The 23250-nt window shown below is 39.9% G+C and overlaps 1 protein-coding gene across 7 annotated transcripts in view; it reads right to left on the bottom strand.

The window, feature by feature from the left end:
* The window catches only part of FAT1 (FAT atypical cadherin 1), a 147843-nt gene that overhangs the window by 86103 nt on the left and 38490 nt on the right, over positions 1-23250 (bottom strand). For 6 of the 7 annotated variants that reach the window (XR_006290766.1, XM_037897665.2, XM_037897667.2 and 3 more), the window contains exon 3: positions 9903-10217. The exons of the other annotated variant lie outside the window; for it this stretch is intronic. Coding sequence is in view for 5 of the 6 variants with exons in the window: in XM_037897665.2 (XP_037753593.1) it covers positions 9903-10217 (315 nt within the window). In the remaining variant the exon portion in view is untranslated. The remainder of the gene's footprint in view (positions 1-9902; positions 10218-23250) is intronic. 7 annotated transcript variants of the gene reach the window in all.

A 23250-nucleotide genomic window follows, 5' to 3' on the forward strand; every position in this document is an offset into this window, starting at 1 on the left:
CATTCCAAGATTTCTGGCAGAAATGGATAGGGAATAAATCGGCACAATCTGAACAGCTAAAAATAGCAGCTAAATGCAATTTTGGTTTTTCAGAAGATTTAGCATATGATTTAACAAAAGATGTTTGATTCTAGTTTTGAAAATGTTAGCTCAACCAGGACGAAGAGCCACAATGTTAAACAATGGAGATTTCCTTTGTTAAAAAGAAGTATATACCCCACTGTAGCCACAGGGCCTTCATTTCCTAACTAAGCAGTTCTCCAACAATATCGGAAACCCTTGGAAGTTGTTTGCAGCTGTAGCCATTTCCTATTACACTTTGCTCAGTCTCCGGATCAGCCACAGCAAACTGACATTGCTTTGAATGTTAGGAACAGTTGTAAACTGATATGAGCATGTGACCTGGATGATCTGCCATTATACCCACTGACTATTAGCATTTTATGACTTCACAATACTCTAAGGATTAGCAAAGACTAGTCAATTGACAGGAGAATCCTTACACTAAGCATGTCCAAAATTTTAATCTCATTGTCTGAGGCTAAACTTTTTAAATTAAATCTGCATTATACGGTGGGACTTTACGTATAAAAATAAAGGTGACATTTTCTAAAAAAAATAAAATAAAAAAAATGCCTTTAATTCAAACACTTTTTTCGTGCTCAAATGTTATGCACATTTTAAGGTCCAAAGGCTATGGTTTGAACTACAGGAGCTGCCACACATTAGCAAAATTCCTATCAGACTTTTTTAAAAAACAACAACAACCAACATTCAAAAACAAATCAAACCAAAAAAGTGCAGCAAAACTATCAGTGTTACATCAAAAAGGTTATTTTAAAAGAACATTAAGATTGCAAACTCAAGCACTCACAAGTTAGGAAATACCAGGATTAACACTGCCTATGTGTGTATCCCTCCTCTTTCAGGGAGGATTAAAAAAATAGATGATTTTAACAAAGAAATAAAGCAGGTTTTTAAAATTGTATATTTTAATAAAAATTAAATACAGATTTATTTTAAAAACTATATTAAAGTACATTTGAAATTATTACAACCTGCATTAAGCCCTAACTTTACTATAATCTATTCAAATCATTTTTTTTAAACACACACACACACACACACAGTGACACTTCGCTGCCAAAGTCCTAAAGAAAGCCAAATGACTGAATTGGTTGAAGTCACTGGCTGAGCATCTGGAACCAGAGTTTGAAGTGCTAAGTCAGCTTTTGAAAGCACTAGCTTCTTCTACAGGTACGGAGAGAATGTTTCCTTCATTTAAGTATTTTCAAATAGTTCAGTGACTAGTTCACTCAAAGTTAAGAAACCAACTGGGAGTTCAAAAAGCAGAAAAAGTTTCTCTCTCTCTTCCAGTCTATGAACAAAAAGTAGGTGTGAGATGATTACATCAACTAGCTAGAAGTACCAATGTGAAACATGATTAAAATAAATTGTTTAAATCAAGATTTCCTGGTTGGTGATTTAAATCAGCCCACCCTGTGGTCTTTAATTACATGACAACATAGTAGTTTTTCTACAGCCCCCTGACTCATTCAGTGTACAAGATGGATTGTGCTCACTGAATAGATAGCTATTCAATATTTCCTTTTATCCTCCACATTCAATGTGTGGCTCCCAGCTGTATTTGCCACCTACCATCCAAACCCTGTACTGAATACAAAATTATTAGTTTCTTTATGGGTACGGCTATGGTGTTCTCATCATAGTATCAGAGTATTTCACAGAAACAAATGCATTTTATCTTCATGACACCCCAGGAGTTTAGGTGGTTTTATTCCCATTTTATAGCTGGAGAACTGAGGTGCACAGAGATTAAAGCAAAAATGGTCAGTGTCCACTAATTTTGGCTGCCCAGATTAAGATAGCTACTACCGGATTTTTCAGAGTTCTTAGCATCATCATAACATTTTATATGTTCACAAAGCACAGATCCAACTGACTTCAGTTGCAGTTATGACCACTCAATACTTCTGCAAATCTAACCCCAGATGTCTCATATTGGGCACCCAGAAAACAAGGAACGCACATTTAGTGACTACCTGTGATAATTTGGGTTTAAGTGAATTGACTAGGATCACATAGGAACTCTGTGGCAGAGGCAGAATCCAATTCTCCAGAGTGGCATTCAACTTCCTTGCACAGGAGACCATCCTTTCTCATCCTGTAATCCCGTCTCATTCTCTGTACACTACCTGACTTCTACAACAAAATGTGGCAGAGATTCCTACAGACAGTAGTGTCATTCATTGCACATGCCCAATTCATTCAGAATGCAGTCTGTCCTGTGCATTGAATGAGGCAGGAGTCCTCTGGGAAAAGACTAGACATATCTAGCAAAAATTAATTTTATTCTCCAGTCTAATGGACAAATCCCTGCCTGAACAGATGGATCTCTATTGGGGAAGAGAGTGCATGCAGCCTTTTCACCTCTCCGGCAGCTGAACAGGATTCTAGCCTCATGCTCAATGATATACTTGGTGGAAATCAGCTACCAAGGTAACTGGTACCCCATTTGCACTGTGGCCCTCTGTCCTAACATGGACTGGCAATGCTGTTCCCACCCTCCCAATGCACGCCCTCCAAGTAACAGCAGGCAGCACAGCCCTCTTTTCCAGACAGCTCAAAATATCATCCTTTCATGTCTCACTCTTAAGGCTGATCTATACCTAAACCATAGGTCAACCTAGCTACCTCACTTAGGGGTGCAAAAGTTCACACCCTAAGAGCCATAGTTAAGACGACCTATGCCCCAATGCAGACATGCCTAGGTAGACACTCAGGTACAAGTGACTGAAAAGCCCCTTCCGGCACTGTAGCAAGTGTCTATAATACAAGCACTACAGTAACGTAGCTGGAGCACAGCAACCGTGCCGCTGGAGCACAGACATACCCTGAGTTATAATACAGCTTGAATTCTTTAACAAAGAGCCTGGTTTATACCACAGTAAAGCAGAACTAACATATCCATGTGAAACATATATTCAGAGGCTGCCCTGCCAAAAGTCAATCAAACCCCTTTGTTTGTGGACTACAACTTAATGGCTCTAGGCCAGAGGTAATTAACAATACTCAAGTGTTTTACCTGCTGAGCCATTATTACTTGGTCAGTTAAAGCTCAACCCTTTCCTTTCAGTGGAGTTTTCAGGCTAACAAAAAATAACAGACACAGTACAAAATTACAGGAAGTAATAATAGAAAAACAGCATCCTGCCACAAGGGGATTTTACCTTAAGAAAATATATAATTTAAAGTAATTGCATTATGTAAAATAAATCATAAACAAAAATATACAGTGCTTTACAAAAGAATTCATGAATACACTCACCAAACCCCTGTAGAATAGATAAATATAAGTCCTCTGTAAAATGAAGATTAAGCAACTTGTCAAAGATCAAGGCAAACACAAAGTCAGATTTCCTGACTCCACCAGTTCTGTACTTTTATTTAGCTATCCTACGGCAAACAGGAGGTTTGGAAGTAGAGAATCTAGTAGTACTTGTTTTAGTGCTGGGTGCTATATAGCATCTCAAATATACACATTTCTCTGAATCTCAAGTAAATGTATTGTTCCAGGGGGTCCCAGTATGTTGGTGAAGGAATGGATATGAAGAAACATCAAAGCTCATCTTGTTTTAGACTTTCTTCCCCAATTGAAATGCACCACTGGAAAAAGTCTCTTTCCTCTACTCAACTATAGCACTATGCTTGTATTTAAATAGTCTCTTTGTAAGCTGGCAGCATTTGTAAAAGGTTAGTGCTATATCATTTTGTGGAGTTTTTTTTTTATACATTTGTCTCCTATATAGCAATTTGTACCTCTAGAAGGCGCCTCATTGCCTCCCAAGCACCCCCTTGTGACTAGGCGTTGCTCTGGTGTGGCTAGCCTCAGTTTTTCCGCTTAATAAGGGGACACTGAGGTCACAAACATCTCGGTCAAGGAGAAGCCACTCTACAGCAATAAATAAAGCTTGCTGAAAGGAGCACTTGCACAAGGGTTTAAAGGCTTTTACTTCAGAGCCTGCATAGAACTTTAAAGTCCCAAAACAAAATATCTCTAGGTTCCAGCAGCAGCTCCTTCTACTGTAAGGCCTCAGGCTGTATAGCTTTGTAGTCTCTCTCCTGCTTGTTTAGGGTCTCTCCCAGGCATCCCTATCTGGAGAGCTTTTGCCTAGTTCAGATTCCCTAGGAGCTCCCCTCCTCTGGAGCTTCCTTTCTTCTCAGGAACTTTTTTCAGCTGAGCTCTCTCTCCTAAGCTTTCTATTAGGTCCATGTGCTTTTTAATTAAATAACTGCCTTCTAGCTACTTAGGCAGTTAACTATCCCCAGGTGGACACAGGTTGGCTCATTCTCTTCAGTGGAGCTTGGCATAGGTAGACTAGACTAGGCATCTGACTCCCTTAAAGGGCCAGCACTATGACAAGACCATAATAATATCTGAAATCTCCCAGTTGTAGTAAATTGCTAATAAAGCAACAGGGAAAGGATCAGAGTCAAATGTGTTTAGTCAGTTGTGTTTGCCAACATGAATCCAGCAATTTCTTATTTGAAAAACTGGATCTTTGTGACTTTGGCTCCCCTTTCTCAAAGTGACAGAGAAACTCCACATTTCCATATATAAAAGCTAGTAACTAATTGATATTGTGTGACTATGCTACAAATCCTTGCTATAAGATGCTTCCAGTGCTAAGAATCAGAAAATGAATAATTGGACTGCACTTAATGGGTAGGGAAAATGGGTAAAATGCTCCCTGTCAGACATATCAGGGGAAAATAAAAGAGTTGAACATGAGCCTACAGTGGTGGACCTCAGTCACAGGAGTCCAGATTTTTTGGTAATCAATTATTTCTGCTAAACATCTGCTGTGTTCCACCCAGAAGTGGCTACATTTTAGTAGTAGGTAAATTCAGACACACTACTGAACAACCATCAGAATAAAAAGCAATATATACATATAAGATGCTATAAGGGCAAAGTACAATCTTCCACTCTGGCTTCCATTTCTGAGCAGTGGTAGGATCAAACTGATTGACTGGCCTGAGCCATGTACTCTGAAAGGCTATTAAATGTTGCTATTTCAACCTCCTTCTTCCAAAATCTCTGAGTAGGTCTGGAGTCCCACAATTTTGGTTAACCTGGGCCATATTTAGCCTTAATCCATTTCTGCAAAGAAGAATGAAGGAACAGTGAAGGGCTCTACGTGTGCTAGTGAATAGGGAAAGTCATCCTTTCATACTGATGGATTAAACGATCAAAACCATAGAATAGTTATCATGGATTGCATATTTGGCTACAGTCTAAGACCAAGAAAATTTTGCAATTAATCTCTGCTTTGATTGTCAGTTGCTAAATGACCAATACTATGATAATAGTCTCATTCTTGCTGGCTAGCTTCTTTTGTGCAGCAGCTTTCTTCATTACAAGTGAACTCCAAGATCCAAAAACATGATAATACATTAATCTCATCAAAGCACAGATGTACTTGAAGTAAATAAGGTAAGAAACTGTCGCATATAAAGAGGAAATGTGCTATGCTTTCTCATTTCATATAGAGCTACTGCATAGTATTTCTCTTTACAAAATAAGGAAATATGTTAGTAAAAAGTTTTAAAAATGCACAGTTGTGTTTATAACTAATTAACATAATCAGAGAAATTGCTTCCAAGGGCTACTAAATGTTTACTGAAGGAGACGATATCTGATACCTGGACTTCCTTAGGCACATGGGAGATACCACTTCTACAGGTACCACTTGTTGAACAAAGATCAGTTCACCAATAGTTATGAAAATAGATTTATTTGCACTTTAAGGTCTATGCAACATGACACCCCTAGATAAGTGATTGTCTGTGAGGACTGAACCCAAGACCTTGGGATCTAAAAAAACATAAGCCTCTCCTGCATGACGCTAAGGCTACGTCTACGTTACAAGCAAGGGCTGTGATTCCCCTACTCGTGTATATATACACATTTGCACGCTAACTCTCAATGAACTAGCACAAGTATAAATAACCACGTTGCTACGGTAGCACAGGTAGTAGCAGCAGCAGGAGAATGCTTGAGCCATGCCACATACCAATCCACCTGAAACTGGTGGGTATGTACATGAGTCGTGCCTCTGCTTCCATACCATGGTTACACTGCTATTTATATTTGGACTCATCTGTAGTGTAGACATAGCCTAAGAACAAGGCCCCTTAGTGTAAAGGCTGTAAGGGCAGGTCCTCACTACCCGCCGGATCGGCGGGTAGTGATCAATTTATTGTGTCTCGTCTGTTACGAATTATACCTAATACAAACCAAAATGGAGTCACATATGCACATATGCTAACTTTTCCTTAACACGTCTAGATGCGATAAATTGATCCCCGAACGCGCTCCCAGTCGACTCCGGAACTCCAGCTCGCGAGAGGTGGAAGCGGAGTCGAAGGGGGAGTGGCAGCGGTCGACTCGCTGCCGTCCTCACGGCCAGGTAAGTCAACCTAAGATATCTTAGGTCGACCCCCTACCCCGTCCCCCGTAGTGTAGACCAGGGCTAAGAGACCCAAAAAGCTCTATATACGGATTAGCCACCAGCAGAGGACAAGAACCACTGTGTTAGCACAGGTTACATGTAGGTTATTATTATTTATACTGCAGCAGCACCTAGGAGCACTAGTCATGGAGCAGGACCCCACTGTGTTACTTGTACAAACAGAATAAAAAAAGACAGTCCATACCTCAAAGAGTAGGTGACAATCTAAAACCATTTCAAGCGTATTTCCAGTATACGCTTTAAGAATTATAACATAATGGCTCTAAATTACTAATACTTTACTAATAATTTGATCATTTATGCCTGGTTTATTAACATAGGGCTTGACCAGAGTTATCACAAGATGCTACCTACAGAGCCTCACATGGCTGTGCAGTCCCAAGAGCAGATCAGGGGCTGAACTGTGACACACAGAATCATAATGCATGCTTGTTTCCACCTTTCCCCGAAGGAAGAAAGTCATCTGCACCAGCCCCTTGTCTGGCACCATTTACTTCCCCTTCTGTGACGGCTCAGCTGTTGGATGGCGTGGTGCAGCAGAGTTAAGTCTCTCTCCACCTCTGTCTATCCATGTGGGAGGGAGCATAGGTGCATCATGAAGGCCGCTTTTCCCCATGCAGTAACTCTTGGTTCAGTAGCCCTTATAAGGAAGCAACTTAAACTGTTTAAACCCTCTTATATCCACTATGTAGGCAAGTGGAGCAGGTTACCATCTCGCTCATAATGAGATCACTTGTACCCAGATGTACTGCTCAGTTCAGTCCTATTTTAATTAAAATACTTATGACCTTACTATTATAGAATGATGTAAATTGCATTCTGTAGTTAACACAATATCTAGTGTCTTTTAAAGACATTTTGAAACTTTTTTACATTCTAACCCATTTGAAAAAACTTAGCCCTAAACAGGGCCTAGTCAGTCTAAGTGTATTTGATTTCCAAGAGAGAGAATGGATACTTGGAAGACAATGGCCCTCAAACTCAATCCAAATGCATCTTGATCACTGACTGGGGATCTGGTGCAGATCAATACTCTAAAACCAAACAGTCAGGCAGAGAGCCTAAGGCCTTTTGGGGGCATGGCACTGAGAATAAGGAATTCTTACTCTCTAATGCCAGCTTTGACCCAAATGCTCTTTGAAGACTTGGACAAGCCACTTAACCTCCTTTGCCTTAGTTTTCCCACCTGTAAAATAGGAGCAATAATATTTATTTGCCTACCTCCCTGGATTTTTGAGTGTAATAATTAATTAAAATTTGTAATGTGCTGTCTATGCTAAGTAATAATATAGAGCAGGGATGGCCAGCCTGAGAAGGAGCCAGAATTTACCAATGTACATTGTCAAAGAGCCACAGTAATACATCAGCAGCCCCCCATCAGCTCCCCCTTTCCCCCTGCCAGCCCTGACATTCAGCACCTTCCTCTTCCCTCCCCACACCTCCCGATTAGCTGTTTCGTGACATGCAGGAGGCCCTGGGGGGACGGGGAGAGGAGCGAGGGCACAGCAGGCTCAGGGGAGGGGGAGGGAAGGGTGGAGTGGGGACAGGGCCTGTGGCAGAGCCAGGGGTTGAGCAGTGAGCATTCCCCAGCACATTGGAAAGTTGGCGCCTGTAGCTCCAGCCCAAGAGTGGGTGCCTATACAAGGAGCCGCGTATTAACTTCTGAAGAGCCGCATGTGGCTCTGGAGCCACAGGTTGGCCACTAGTGATATAGAGGGAGGGGAGAGACTGATGAGGAATGCTGAGACAAAAGAAGGAGAAGAAAGAATGTGACATAAAAGAAAGCAAGGAGATGGACAACTAAGAATAGACACAAGCAAGAAATAGAGAATGTGAACAAAGGAAATGTTGCTTTACAGAGACAACAGAGAAGGGGAAACCAAAACAAGAGAAAAAAAAAGAGTAGACACAGTGACAGGAGAGAATGTGTTTTGGTGATGGAAATAATGGGTCAGCCATGAATGGAGAGAAAAAGGAGAAAGAAATGGAAACGGAATAAGCAACAAAAGGCACAAAAATTTTGGTTAGGGCATTATAGTTTAATTTATTTATGCTTTTTTATATTGTTGTACTTCCTGTCAGATGTTATCCATCTGTGTAAGGCTGGGAGCAAAGGTACAGGATAGCTATGTTAGTCTGTGATCACCACTTCCCAATTATATTATTTAGATTCAGAAATAGGATTTTAAACTTTAAGCTTTGGTTCTTTGAATCCCCTGTGACTAGCCCCTGTGTGAATGGGCAAGGGCAGTGGGGGGTGGGGGTAGGGGAGGGAAATGCAGAACAATTCCATTGTTCCCTAGACTTTGTGTGGTTGGAGAGTGAAACCACTGCTTATACTAGCAATGCAAGCAATACTAACCTGCCCAGAAAGGGAGGCAGGGTGTGGGTGAAGACAAAGCACAGCTGTAGTATATACCTGCCTGGATACCCAGGAGGCATTTCTGGTTGACTCAGTCAGAAGTGCTTCCTGGGACTCCCACTGTAATATAGCAGCTGCACATACCTCCCACATAGAATGCAGAGCTGTGCCCTAAGCAATGATACATGATTAAATTGAGAATCATTGACAAGTCTCGGCATTTGCACCACTTCCTGTACCTTTTGTAAAGACTAATGAAAAAAACAGCATACATATCTTGAATGTTTTCTACAGTCATCCAAAGGCAGATATTATTGGGTAACCTTTACATTGTTCTAAGTAACATTTACTTTCTTTTAGTTCATTGTTCTGTTTCAGTTAAAACTAACAACAGTATTTAGCTTCCCATCTCTCCATTCTTACACACATTTCAGTACTTCTAATTTCAGCATCACTCCTTTCTTCTATTTATGCTTCTGTTAGAAACTGCAATATTTCTAGGTTCCCCCAAATGTTAGCCATAACACTGCAGCAGAATTGTATCTGGTACATTTTGAGAACAACAACATTCTCCAGTTTACCATTTTCAAATTATGTGCTAGATTACTAACTCTTTACACAGGTGAACAGTTACACAAGTATGGTAGTCCATATTGATTTCAGTGGAACTACTTGTATGAGAAAATGGTTGATAATCGTCCCTATGCTATTTGCCTGTCAACCAAAATCTCAAGCGGAAAAAATAAACACAACAACTTGAAAGAAAATTACATGAGGGTCATATTATGCCCAACAAGTTTAAAAATCACTGAAATCTGGTTCTCTCTTTAACTGTGTGATGTCAAAGTATGACTAGAACATTATAATCAAAAAGCTACTCAATAGGTAAAAAATACTTTCTTAATTATGTCCATTCCACAGCATTTACACAGGACAATAAATTAATTGATACACATGTCACAAAAGCTATGATATATACGTACCAGTTTTGGGGTTTATTGAAAAGAATCCCTGTGGGTTTCCACTTGTAATCTTGTAGGTCAACTTTTCACTAGAGCTGGAATCAGGATCAAATGCCTCAATCCGAATGACAGATACATCCTTAGGTGAATTCTCCAAGACTTCTGGGTAATAAACAGGTTCTGTTGTCTGCGGAGCATTATCATTAACATCCCCAACTTCTATGTAGATTTCAATGAAGGAAGAGAGAGGCACAACACCCTGGTCTGTTGCATAAACAGTTAACCAGTAATGTGAGGTAGTCTCACGGTCCAGCAGATCAGCTGTCTCTATTACACCTGTTCAACAGGAGGGAAAAAAGCAACAATATTAAATGCCCCATAAGTATAAAAAGTTAAAAAAAAAATTTAACCCCCCCCCCCCCAAACCCAACACAAAACTCACAAATGAATGGCACAGATTCTTGTGTGTGTGTGTGTGTGTGTAGGGTTAACCTGAAAGTTTAAAAATGAACGTCCTTAATTAGTACTAAAAGGGTCTGAATTTTTATATTGTATTGTTTCAATATTTATAAATCTATTTTCTTTTTTAACCTCTCTTGAGAATTATCTGATCATTTAACATCATTCCTGAAATTATTTCTGCCCAGAAGATATTAATTATGAGTTATCTGAAGTCTTTGGGATTTGATTTACCCTCTCAATTCATCACTCCTGACAATGAGAGTTTAACACTGTATTAAATTATCTAACTGATTTAGTACCAAGGTTTTGAACTATTTACCACCATTTAAATGAGTGAGAACCTATTTAAATTTGGTTTCAGAGTAGCAGCCATGTTAGTCTGTAACCGCAAAAAGAACAGGAGTACTTGTGGCACCTTAGAGACTAACAAAGGTATTTGAGCATAAGCTTTTGTGGGCTACAGCCCACTTCATCAGATGCATAGAATGGAACATATAGTAAGCAGATCTCTGTATGTGTGTAGCCTCTTACAGTTTGTATGGCAACTTCCACCTTCTCTGTAACTTCTTACTATATGTTCCATTCTATGCATCCGATGAAGTGGGCTGTAGCCCACGAAAGCTTATGCTCTAATAAATTTGTTAGTCTCTAAGATGCCACAAGTACTCCTGTTTTTATTTAAAATTTGGTGACATATACACTCATATGTATCTATGTGTCTGCGTGAATTATGTAAATGAATGTTTCTTAATGTGTATAAATACTTGAATCCATATACACAACCTTTTTGAGAAATCTGAAAATAGAGAGAGGTTTATGTTGCCCTTCTCAGCCTTAGCTACAGTGTTTGCCGTTACTTTGGCAAATGAAGGTGCTCCTCTTACCCTCATTGCGTATCCCAAAAAGAACTAAAATTCACTATTTCTAAAGAAACAGAGGAGCAGCTACAGAATACACACTTAATACAATTTATCTCCCAAATCTACAGGAGTTTGTCTGAACAAGGATACCAAAATCTGACCCAATAAAGGGAAAATACATACAGCACTATTTTACACGCATCTTACTGCCCAAGGTAAAATTATAACGTATATGTTTCCATGCCAAGAATGTGGCATATAATGTAATTTATTTGACAAGTGGGATAATATCAAAAGGTTTCAAAGAGCAGGACACACTAAAATCATTTCACCCTCTTTCCTTTGAGCCAATCTTTCTTACATCATCCAGACTCTCTTCTCCCAGGCATTATTTTCTAGCTAGACCCAAAGAGGACCTGACATAAAAACACCTTAATATCTACAAAGAGAGGGACCAAAAAAAAAAAAAGCAACAGTATGTGATAATCATAAAGGGGCACTGTGAAGGCCGGTCATTATTAACCATCATCATTATTGTTTATGCTACAGTAATGCATAAAGACCTAATCGTGATTGGAGCCCAAATGAGCCAAAACAGTGACATGCCAGCTCGGTTTGGGATTGTGGACACATTTACATGATGTGCATGTAATATTTTCTACTATCCTGTGCCTATCTGTTCTGCTCATGCATGCTGTCAGTAAAATTGGATCGAGGTAAACACACATTTATGAGTGTACCTTCTGGAGCATGATGTTTGTAAAAATAGTACTGCTGCATTTCCCCTGCTTTAGGGGCACTGTAACCCCCCTCCCTTCATTAAACATAATTAATGTTTGCTTTTAATAGGTGGTGGGGGGGGAATATTGCCCCTCACCAAAACTACTCTAAGAGGTTTAAACATGGTTAAATTTATATCTTCAGATTGTGTATCTGAGGACAAATTATGGTCCAAACATAACTGCCACTGAGGTCCCATTAGGAGTAGTATGAACAGAGAGCACAATTTGGCCGATGCAGAAGATAATACGATTAACAGTTTCTCAAACTCTTAATTGTGTCTTTGTCCTTACGGGAAATTGCATGACAGTCTGATGATGAAAACCCTGAATCCAAAATGAAAGCAGGGTTATTTTCTGAAAAAGCTAGCTTCTAATACAAGAAAGAAAATTCAAGTAACCTTTTTCTGTTAAAGCAGAAATGCACATCCTTTCAAACACAGTATTCAACATTTTAGAATTACCACCAGATGTCACTATGGAAACTGGTTGTGTGAAATGTAGAAAGCGGTAGGGCTGGAGTAAAGACAAGGGCAAATGAGAGTTCTCTATATTAAATTATATTCTGTATAGGATGCTCTTAAAAACAAAATAGATAATAGTGTCTGTCTAGGTACTTTTTCTTTTTGCAGAGGAATCCACTAATACCAGCAAAGTACTGAAAAGATAAGGTATTACTTTAAAATAAGTTGGTATTTTATATTTTCCACTTTTTGTATTTGTACTTTGTTTACCTAGGATTTTCTTTCAAAAAACCACAAATAACCATAATATGCAATCACTGTATCTCTGTTAAACAGTTGCCAATTAGCTGTGCTCTTCATCCTGCAAGCATAAATGTCTAAATATCACGGAGAACATAAATTATTTTTAAGTGTATCTGTCTGATCTGTATTCCCCCCGAATGTCCAGGATCTATTTTTATTATTTACTCCTGTTGTATTTTTTATGTCTTTTTACTTATTAAGAAGACTTACTTGAGAGTTAATGAACCAGATTAAGAATCCTGACTTCACTTTTAACCACAGCATTTCCATAGAAACCCCATGTGCTGAATGTGGCATGCAAGAGTTTCAGTTGTACAATCTGTGCAGGCTGTGCCCTTATTTATCCTGTGGCAACTTCGCAAAAGCTACATGCCCTACTGACCATAAGGCTAGATTACATTAATTCCCTCCTAGCAGGGCTTTTATCAGGGCTTCTCTGTTGCTTGCAGCTTGTGTAGAATGCAGTGGCACGCTTATTTATTAGGTTGAGCAACTATCACCATAATATGCCTCCCCTGCATTCTTAACACTGGCTATCTCAAAATAAAATGGCAGATTAATATTAAAATGGCCCTGTATGTTTTTAAAATTCTCAGAAGGGCAGACTTTAAGACAGATCTCCTCAAGGCACTCACCCACCCCCTTTTACAAATTCCACCACCTCTCCTTAGTTATGGTGACTCCTAGCTACAGACAGATTGTCGAAGTCTTGCTCCCTTGACATCTCTCTCCAACACCTGAAAACTTTAAATCTACTATTTAAACAAGAAAAATGTTTTTGCACAAAAACAAAGGAAACCTAGATTCAGAGGGGAACCATATAAAATAGGTTGCTAACTTTCTAATTGCAGAAAACTGAACATCCTTGCCCCACCCCTTTCCCGAGGCCCTTCCCCTTCTCTAAGGCCCCACCCCCCCACTCTCCCCCACCCTCACTCACTTGCTCCTTTTCACAGGACGGGGTAGGGGCACAGGCTCTAGATGGTGCTTATCTCAGGTGGCTCCCTGGAAGCAGTGATATGTTCCTCCAGCTCCTAGGCAAAGGGGTGGCCATGGGGCTCCACGTGCTGCCCCTGGCCGCAGGCACTGCCCCACAGCTTGCATTGGCCACGGTTCCAGGCCAATGGAAACTGCTGAGCCGGCACTTGGGGCAGGGGCGGCACACAGAGACTCCATGGCCGTCCCTCCGCCTAGGAGCCTGCCGGGAGCCGCAGGGAGCCTGCCAGCCTCACTGTGCTGCCAACCGGATTCTTAACGGCTCGGTCAGCAGCACTGACCGGAGTTGTCAGGGTCCCTTTTCGACTGGGTGTTCCAGTCAAAAATCGGACACCTGGCAACTCTAATATAAAAGGATTATCAGGGTAACAACCAGAAACATGACACTCCTGAAAAAGTTAGTACATTTATGTTTAGTTTTATTTCAAATTCAGTCTGGGTCCATAAGATGATTTCTACAAACTCTTCACTTTGACAAAGCTATGAGTTTTGTGAAAATTTACAATGACAAACCTACAGTGCTACTGATTAATTAACCAGTGAACAACTCATCTAGCACAGATGTCTACCCAACAGGATAGTGTTGGCTTTCAGAATTCTTCCAATTTTAACTTGCTCTAGGGTCACCTGCACTGTAAGTCTGCATTAGTGATTAGCATCCGGAAACCTGAGCTACCTAAGCTGACAGTGAGAGTGAAATGAATCATTCTTCCATTTTTTCCTGTTGGAACAAATCCCAAACTGTTGAACAAATATTTCTTCAATAGGACTGCTGTTTAAAAGTTTGAATCAGATTAAACAAGTATGAAAGAAGTTCATTCTATGGAACAGTTGAGAAAACAACAACACTGATATCTGTATTGGGACCTGAACTTAATGTTAAAAAAAAAAAATTACCTGATGCGAAGATTCCTCAAATTTGCAAACAAAATATAGCAGAAATACAAACTTCTCCACCTCCCTTCACTTCAGAACAGATATCAGTGATAGGCACATTAGAGAAGATAGATACCTCATTAAAAATGGACACATACATTCTAAGAATTAAGTTAGTCTGACAATATTAAAAACGAAGATACAAAAAGCCACTGCTTCAGTATACGGTACATGCAAAAGGGAGCTGGAAGAAATGAGGCCAAGCAGCTTTCCCTCACACTTTGCACACAGGTCAGCCACAATTTCTTTTGGAACCAGACCCACTACTCCTGGTTAGTAGAGCTAACCTGGTGAAAAGGATATGGGAGGGGTGAGTGCGAGGGTATGACTCAGCTTTCCCCCTTTACACCAGGACAGCTCTGAGGAGTACATCTTTCAAAATGGGGCAGAGCTACTAATCTAATGTGCACTCCCCCCGGAGGAATTCTGGCTGTGACAAGCCAGATTTTTTCCAGGGCTCCCCCTACAGAAATATACAACCCAAAATACATTCAATAGTTTAAAAATCACAGTCCAGTTTGTATCAGAAACTATGCACAAAGCCACACCTTAAAATCTCTTACCAGCCCCTCTCCTTCAGATCTGACCTTAAATGTTTTAAATCACCAATAAAAAAATGACACTAATAGTCGCACCTTAAATCTCAAGGGACACTGGACACACAAAAACACACACAATTCAATAGATTTTTCAAGCTCTACTCATGAAGTTACAGGCCTGGAACAGATCAAGCTAAACCAGGATGAAGATGCTTTTCACAAGGATAACAATATTTTCTTCCCTATCACTAGTCCAGGACCAGTGCTCCCAAAAGTGAATTGGTCCTTAAAGGTCTTGTGCTGGTCTGCCAACTATTCCTCTTTGCAATCTTTACTATATCATTCTAGTAGCCCATCTCACGCAGTTTTAGAGCAGACTAATGCTTTATGCTAGCTAGACTAATTCTTTATGCCATTTGGAAGCCAGCATTCTAAGCTTTCAGACCTAGTAAATCATTGGATTAGAGCTCCAGTGGTTTTCAGGAGAGCAGTCACAAAAATTATGTTTCATTTCAAATACGAAGAAGAAGAAAGAATCAGAAAGGTGTGATTTCTGATACCTTGTGACCAGCCAAGTCCAGTAAATAAATGCTCTTTCCACTGGGATAGCTGTGGGTAGAGTTTCCACCTCTTCAGCAGTATGAAAAAAAAATATATATATTTGTTTTTAGCTCTGGTGGTTTACAAGGTATCAGGTCTTAAGCTACATTAGATCTACATTTATCCTCCATCTGCCATTGCTTTTTTGGCATGGGTCCAAGAACAAATACAGCAAGTGCTGGACTTTAGACAAATGTAAATTTCAATTCCTGACTGTGCTACACTTGGCTCTAATCCATGCTGCAAGTCCATCACTTTAACAAGTGCCTAATTCACATAAATATAGAACATTCACCACCATATAGAGTTTGGGATTTATATTTCTGATTATTTTCCCTTAACCCCCTCCAACTGACCTGCTCTCATGACAAAAGATGAAGATGCTGAAGGACGATTTTTCATATCACACTGACAGTAAAGCCAGTATTTCAGAACGGAGAGGAAAGGTAGAATATCAAAATGCACATACTGTGTGAGATTCTCGTTTATATTAAGACCCTTTTACATCAATCTGGCAGTGTAACGAGGTCTTGAAAGTGGGACTAAGTTACACTGACACCTACTGAAAGGTCTTTTTACGCTGCCAGGGTGGTATAAAGCAGTTTTAATGTAAACAAGAATCTGGCCCTTCATAAGCATCACTAATATCTTTCAGTGTTAGGCAGTTTTTAAATGGAAGGTGGTTGAATGGCCTCCCCTACATTTTAAACACTTTACAGATAGGCACTACTACTTTCTATCACTTTTCTTTCATAGAAAGGAAATTTTACCAGTGAATTCTTCACCCATTTTTGCCTAGGCAGCCTGGTAATCTTGCCTTTTTACAATGCTATGCTCCCTGCCCTATCTTGCCCCTACACCTAGTTGCATTCTGCAAAGAAGGAAAATCACCATTAAAAGTTTCTTTAGTTTCTGTATCTGCTAAAGAATTGTTGTCCATCAAATATAGCTCTGTTGGGGGGATGGTGAAATCTGCAGCTCCAAAACCCTTTTTCTCTAGGCGAGATGTAGAAGTTCTTCAGCCTTTCAAGAGATCAGGACAAAATTAGGGTTTTACTTCTAGACTAGTGAGAAGAAAACATAATTATGTGATGAATCTTATCCTAGACTGTAATCTGCAAAGGGACATCAGCACTGATATTTCCTTTTGGGAAAAAAAAAATACTAACCTAGAGTTAAGAAAATTCACTAGTGTTCTCCAATTAGAGCTGAGCATGGGGCCATGTTCTTCCCTCATTTACACACAGTTGCAAACTTAGGGCCAGATCTTGCTCCCACTGGAGCTAATGACTTCAGTAAGAGACGCTCAGTAAGAGCGGATGATCCTAAATTAACTCAATGGGATAGCATCAATCTGGAAGAATAAATTACTCCAAGAGCACAATATTTGAGGAATTAGGATTGGAGGTTGAGAGGTACAACCCTCTTTTTCCTTCACCACCGGGGCCACATGTTTTAGCCACTTCACAATTTGGAGAATATCATGGATGCTGCAAGTTACAAAAGCCAAAATGGACTAAAAATGCAGTACATTTCTCATTCTCAACAAAAAAGAACTGTTGACATAAATGTGAATTTTCAAGGTCTTAATAGTATGTCTAATTTAAATTAAATAGCCCAAACCACTATGACCAAAGTCACTAATAAACCAAGAATAAATGTATAAATCTAACGAAGGGCAGACAGTCTTATATACACCAATTCCAACCAATTAACAAATGCTCCAACTATAATACTCCCAATTCCCAAGGATGATCCTCCTTAAGTGTGCTTATCCGCGAAAACTCTCATTAACAATATTAATGACTCTGTAATGGAAATCAAACCCTGCAATCATTTCTCGGCAAAGCATGAAAATGCAGTTTAGCAGAGCTTGCCCTGGGAATGACATTTGAAACAAACAAAGAGAAATCCCTGGCCTGGAACATGATGCTTGAAATCTGATTACAAACTTAATTAATCTAAATTCTAATAAGCTTGGTAAATCAAAACCTTCCTCAGCCACTTTTAAAGCCTGTTACTGCTATATGAAGTAACAGCAGTACTATTTTGAAAACTGCGTGAACACATATTTTGATCAAATATGACCTTCAACAGACAGTCCAAATGAAGGATTAAAAATTAAACAGATTAAATCTATTACAAACCAAGACGCATGCTTTCCCTACTGCCACTTGTCTGTATTGACAGCAAAACAGTATGCTATCTTTTAACTCATTAGTGAGACATAAAAGTACAAAACATTATTTAAGCTGTATACTACCCATTTTCAAGTAGCAAAAGAAAAAAAACAGAGAAGGCTTTAACTTAATGTTTATTGAAATTCACTCTCTCATCCAGTCCCTCCCTGCTATGTAAATGTATGCACAGCTGTATTTCTCCTATGCACAGTTGCCAATATTTGAAAAATAGGTTCAAATCAACCTGAAGGCCCAAGGCCACCAGATGACTGCGTGGCTATTCTGGTCAAATTTCTGGTTTGTTCTTTTTTTGTTGTTTGGTGTTTTTAAGTGTATGAATCACGTAGGGACAGATTCTGATACTTATATGAGGCTCATGAGTACCATGCTCCTTGAGTGATACTGATGGGACTTCAGGGGAGCATGAATAAGACTATCAAAATTTCTCTGTTCATTATAACGGCTTCAAAATAGATACAATTTTCCGGCTGTTCTTAAAACTCCACTCTTCTACAATAACAAAGGTTCAGGAAAAAAAAATAGAGCAAGAGAGATATCCTCCAACATTTGCATCCTCTGCCTTTTTATATTACATAATGACATCACCTTAATATATGATACAATGATGTTACAATAATGATGTTTCAGTGCAAATTTATACAAAGAATGATGGGGGTAATCCCATTTTATATGGTTTCGTTAAACATCCTAGTAAGATTTGGATTTTCCTATTAATTCATCCCCCGCACCTGAACACAGTACATATACCCACACAGTCTCACCTCTCTGATCCAAATAATCTGGAATTCTAGCTCCTGTTCGTGTCTTTCTGGGCAGTTTGGAAGAAGTGTGGCCCCTACCACTACTAGATTAGATGGGAATGTTTGCTGGCCTGCTCCTCCTCTGTCTTGGCAAGACGTATTTCTGTCTATCTTCCTCTTCACAAAATTCCCCACTTTTGTCTCTTCCTGTGCCATTCTCCCTTTCCTAAACTCCCTCTGCATCTCCGTTTGCAGTTTATGAGTTCCTCCTCTCCCTGGCCCTAACCTTAAGGTTGCTGCTGCCCTGACCAAGGCTGGCTAGGTGGGAGAAAGCTCCTGATGACTCTTTACCACCTCCTCATCCTACGTGCCTCACTGACCTGTAAAGTTACTAAGAAGACAGCAGCACCAGCAGGGTGAAGGAGTGAAAACCATCTGGAAAAGGAGGAGAGGCAGTGTTTGTCTGCTGTTCTGCAGTCTCAAGAGGCTTCAAGGAGGAACATCACAACTGTTTCCCCTTCAAGTAGGGACAAAGACAAATCAGGAGAGTTGGCACGTGTGATTCTATGTGTTACGTGTCCTTTAGAGCCTCATACTCACCATCAGACATGGTAAAGGAAAGCAAGGTAGATGGACAGAAGGCAAAACATTTCATTTTATGTAGGGGTGGGCAAACTATGTCCCAGGGGCCACATCCAGCTCTTCAGACATTTTAATCCGGCCCTCAAGCTCCTGCCAGGGAGCAGGGTCGGGGACTTGCTCCGCACAGCTCCCGGAAGCAGCGGCACATCCCCCCTACAGCTCCTACACATAGGGACAGCCAGAGGGCTCCACACACCTCCCCCACAGCTCCCATTGGCCAGCAAACAGGGCCAATGGAAGCTGCAAGGGCGGCGCCTGCGGACGGGGCAGTGTACAGAGCCGCATGACCACGCCTCCACGTAGGAGCAGGAGGGGGGACATGCTGCTGCTTCCGGAAGTTGCTTGAGGTAAGCGCCGCCCAGAGCCTGAACCCTTGACCTCCTCCCGGGCCCCAATCCCCTGCCCCAGCCCTGATCCCCCTGCCGCCCTCTGAACCCCTCAGTCCCACCCTACTGCACCCCAGAGCCCGCACCCCAGCCAGAGCCCTCCCTTCCCTCCTGCATCCCAACCTCCAATTTCGTGCGCATTCATGGTCCACCATACAATTTCCATACTCAGATGTGGCCATCGGGCCAAAAAATGTGCCCACCCCTGATTTAATGTATTTATCTATGTCATAAAAATAAAGGGAAGGGTAACCACCTTTCCGTATACAGTGCTATAAAATCCCTCCTGACCAGAGGCAAAACCCTTTCACCTGTAAAGGCTTAAAAAGCTAAGATAACCTCACTGGCACCTGACCAAAATGACCAATGAGGAGACAAGATACTTTCAAAGCTGGACCGGGGCGGGGGGGACAAAGGGTCTGTCTGTCTGTGTGATGCTTTTGCCGGGAACAGATCAGGAATGCAGACACAGAACTCCTGTAAAAACTTAGTAAGTAATCTAGATAGAAATGCATTAGATTTCCTTTTGTTTAATGGCTGGTAAAATACGCTGTGCTGAATGGAATGTATATTCCTGTTTTTGTGTCTTTTTGTAACTTAAGGTTTTGCATAGAGGGATTCTCTGTGTTTTGAATCTGATTACCCTGTAAGGTATTTACCATCCTGATTTTACAGAGGTGATTCTTTTACCTTTTCTTTAATTAAAATTCTTCTTTGAAGAACCTGATTGCTTTTTCATTGTTCTTAAGATCCAAGGGTTTGGGTCTGTGTTCACCTGTACAAATTGGTGAGGATTTTTATCAAGCCTTCCCCAGGAAAGGGGGTGTAGGACTTGGGGGGGATATTTTGGGGGAAGACGCCTCCAAGTGGGCTCTTTCCCTGTTCTTTAACATGCTTGGTGGTGGCAGCCTAGGGTTCAAGGACAAGGCAAAGTTTGTACCTTGGGGAAGTTTTTAACTTAAGCTGGTAAGAAAAAGCTTAGGGGGTCTTTCATGCAGGTCCCCACTTCTGTACCCTAGAGTTCAGAGTGGGGAAGGAACTTTGACAACCTATATTTCTAACACACGGAGATAACACATTTCAGTCCAGTATATTCTGTTTACAGTGTGTAAAAATGTAAAATGACTACTACTGTAAAGTTATAGCCAATTCCATGCTTCTTATCCTTTGAAAATTTAATGAATCTTCTAGAAGATTCGTTAGACTAGATTATGCCTGACTGTGCCAAGGGTGGGTAAGAGAAAGGGAACAATCCTGAGCCACTGCCATGGACAGCCACAGTCTTGTATGCCAGAAGGAGTTCTACCTTTGGAAAGGAGTCTGAAAACATTTAACCTACAGAATTCCCAAAAGTAAAATTATTTCATGCCCTCAACCTGGGGTGGTGCAACTCCCCACACCTCCCAATGTGAGGCATTCCTTATAAGGTACAATTGAGCCTTTTGTCTGCAGTTTCGCTAAAACAACATCCAAGAGTAATGTCAACAAAACTGCATATTATTTGTCCAACCACATAAAAAACCCCACCACATGATCTTACTGGATCTTTAAACTAGGCAAAACGATTGCCCCATAGCACTTAAGCTGTAATGTCCTGTCATGGAGACAAGGAACTATTCAGCACTTAAAATGTCATTTGAAAAGACCAAAACCTCCGTGCTGTGAACTCTTTGAAGCAATCTCCTGCTAAAGAAGGAATGGAATGAGATTCCTTTTGCTAAAGTAAAATGTCAGCTTGTCTACTGTATAAACAGGGCAGAGTGCCAAAAGAGGCACAGTCTAAACTCCTAAAATGCTGAAGATCTGTGGTGGTCAATGTGAGCTTTTAAAAATGACACACAAGCTGACTTAAATAATGTCTTGATAGCATAACTGAGCCAAAAAATGCTGGCCTTTCCCTTTCTTTACTTATATCACATATATACTTTGAATAGAAAGTATTATTTGATATTTTTTTCTGAAGAATAAGGAGCGATAGCCATACAGAAAATATTTGCTCTCAAATGCTAGGCAGTTTAAGGTTTATCATCAATAAAGATGGATTACCCAGGTAAATCACCTATCAGATTTCTTAAAACTGATTTAAAATTGCCCTTGTTTCAAAATATAATCTTTATTTGCAATTTTTGAATTACATGTGCACATGCTTTTTCCTCTGCTCTAGAAACTTCTAACTGGGCATAAATAAGGAGACTGGTAACTTAGCAACAGCCAGCCAATGTACAGCCAATGTAATGCCAGCCAATTTACTAATTCATGCAAATTAGTTGTTTGCAAACTTATAAGAAAAGTATGAATGTGCATAATTAAGAAATCAATTTAGGTTCAAGTATTTTCACTGATTTGTATACTTTTTTGACATTTCAGTGGCCCATTTATTTTATGTCTGAGCAAAGATGAATCTTAAAACAACAACATAAAACATTTCTAATTTGTTAAAGAATTCAATTGTGTTCTCATTTTAAATGTATTCAAGTTGTTTGTATTTTAATGCTTTCAAAAGCAATTTAAAAGACTGATAAAAAAGGATGTAACTCAACAATGCAGTGGGGTGTATATTTAGGGATTCTCTAATTTACCACAGCAGTCCTTAGATAATATTACCTCACCTTTCAGGTAATTTAATTTTTTCTTCAATTTTAATAATTTTTGGTCATATTTATGTTTAAATTTTATAATTAAATAAAATATACCCTCCTTAATTTAATAAGTTTTCTATGAACTGGTTTTATGCAGCATTGCAGATTCAATATTCCTCCCTCAGTAAGTCAGGAGAAGGGTATTAAAATACATAAAGATTTCGTTCCTAGACTTTCTAATTTCTGCTTCAAAGGACTCTCAGAAGAATGTTTTGCTGGTGCAGCTAAGAATAAATAAAGCAAGGGCAGGTTTATATAACTAATTCACTTTGAAATAAGAGTATACTGGAATTTCAATTTCTTTTTCAGCCTTAAATAAAGACATAGTAAACATACAAAGAAAATTAAATGATGTCAACAAAGATTTTTTTAGTTACCACTAAAGATGATTCTTTAATATAGCTGTATATATTCATGCTAACATTTACCTAACCAGTTACTAATATATCCTGCTTAGACAGGGTTAATAAATGAAAGAGGATACTGGTAACTGTTCTAATAGTCCTTGAGAATATCAAACTGTCCATTCTCTAGTATACATAACTTTCTCAGTTTCTAGTAACTAATCACTAGCAATATCAGCAATCTGTTACAGTTGTAGTGCGTCTGCACTAAGAAATTCATTAACAGGTAGATGACAGTTCCACTTTGCAGTGGAAGGGTCTTCACAGCATGACTGGACCTTCTCCTCTTCTAAGTAGGAACAGGTATATGAGAGAGGGGGAGAGGGGGCAGAACACTACTCCAGAGGAAATGAGGTGCTTGGAGTATACATTAAGTACTAGCCATTGGTGCAGTTGGGTACATATACTTTTTGCAGCA

Source organism: Chelonia mydas, chromosome 4 (genome assembly GCF_015237465.2).
Source record: "Chelonia mydas isolate rCheMyd1 chromosome 4, rCheMyd1.pri.v2, whole genome shotgun sequence".
In the NCBI taxonomy this organism is placed as follows: domain Eukaryota; kingdom Metazoa; phylum Chordata; order Testudines; family Cheloniidae; genus Chelonia; species Chelonia mydas.